General features: G+C 41.5%; 1 protein-coding gene across 1 annotated transcript; it reads left to right on the forward strand.

Annotated features, from left to right (window-relative positions):
- Nucleotides 1–31: 31 nt before the first annotated feature.
- Nucleotides 32–364, forward strand: LOC106512800 (thioredoxin reductase 3; the record flags this gene model as incomplete). Its single annotated transcript, XM_014001334.1, is given in 2 exon segments — nucleotides 32–138; nucleotides 245–364. Coding segments are annotated over 2 exon segments (184 nt in total), but the record flags the coding sequence as incomplete, so codon positions are not given.
- Nucleotides 365–405: the final 41 nt, after the last annotated feature.

Raw genomic sequence — 405 nt, forward strand, 5'->3', positions numbered from 1 at the left:
TGAGTAGAAAAATGTTAGTTACTTTTAAGAAGAAACCCCTCCAACATGTGCTCCTCTGACAACAGGAAGCAGCTATGCTGGGAAGGAAGGTCATGGTATTAGACTACGTCGTTCCCACACCAAAAGGAACCACTTGGGGTAGAAATGCTTCTTTTTCTTGCTTTGGTTTTTATTTTGTTTGTTTTATTTTCTCCAGTCTAATAAGTAGCCAGCTAATTGTGTCAGTTTCTTTTGTGTCTACAAGGACTTGGTGGAACATGTGTGAATGTTGGCTGCATTCCTAAGAAGCTAATGCACCAGACGGCCTTGCTGAGCACAGCCATACAGGATGCACGTAAATTTGGCTGGGAGTTTGATGAATCAGGTAAGGTCACTGACCCACTAAACACTTCTTTGTCAAAAAAA

This window comes from Austrofundulus limnaeus, unplaced genomic scaffold (genome assembly GCF_001266775.1).
Source record: "Austrofundulus limnaeus strain Quisiro unplaced genomic scaffold, Austrofundulus_limnaeus-1.0 Scaffold14300, whole genome shotgun sequence".
NCBI classification, from domain to species: Eukaryota; Metazoa; Chordata; class Actinopteri; order Cyprinodontiformes; family Rivulidae; genus Austrofundulus; species Austrofundulus limnaeus.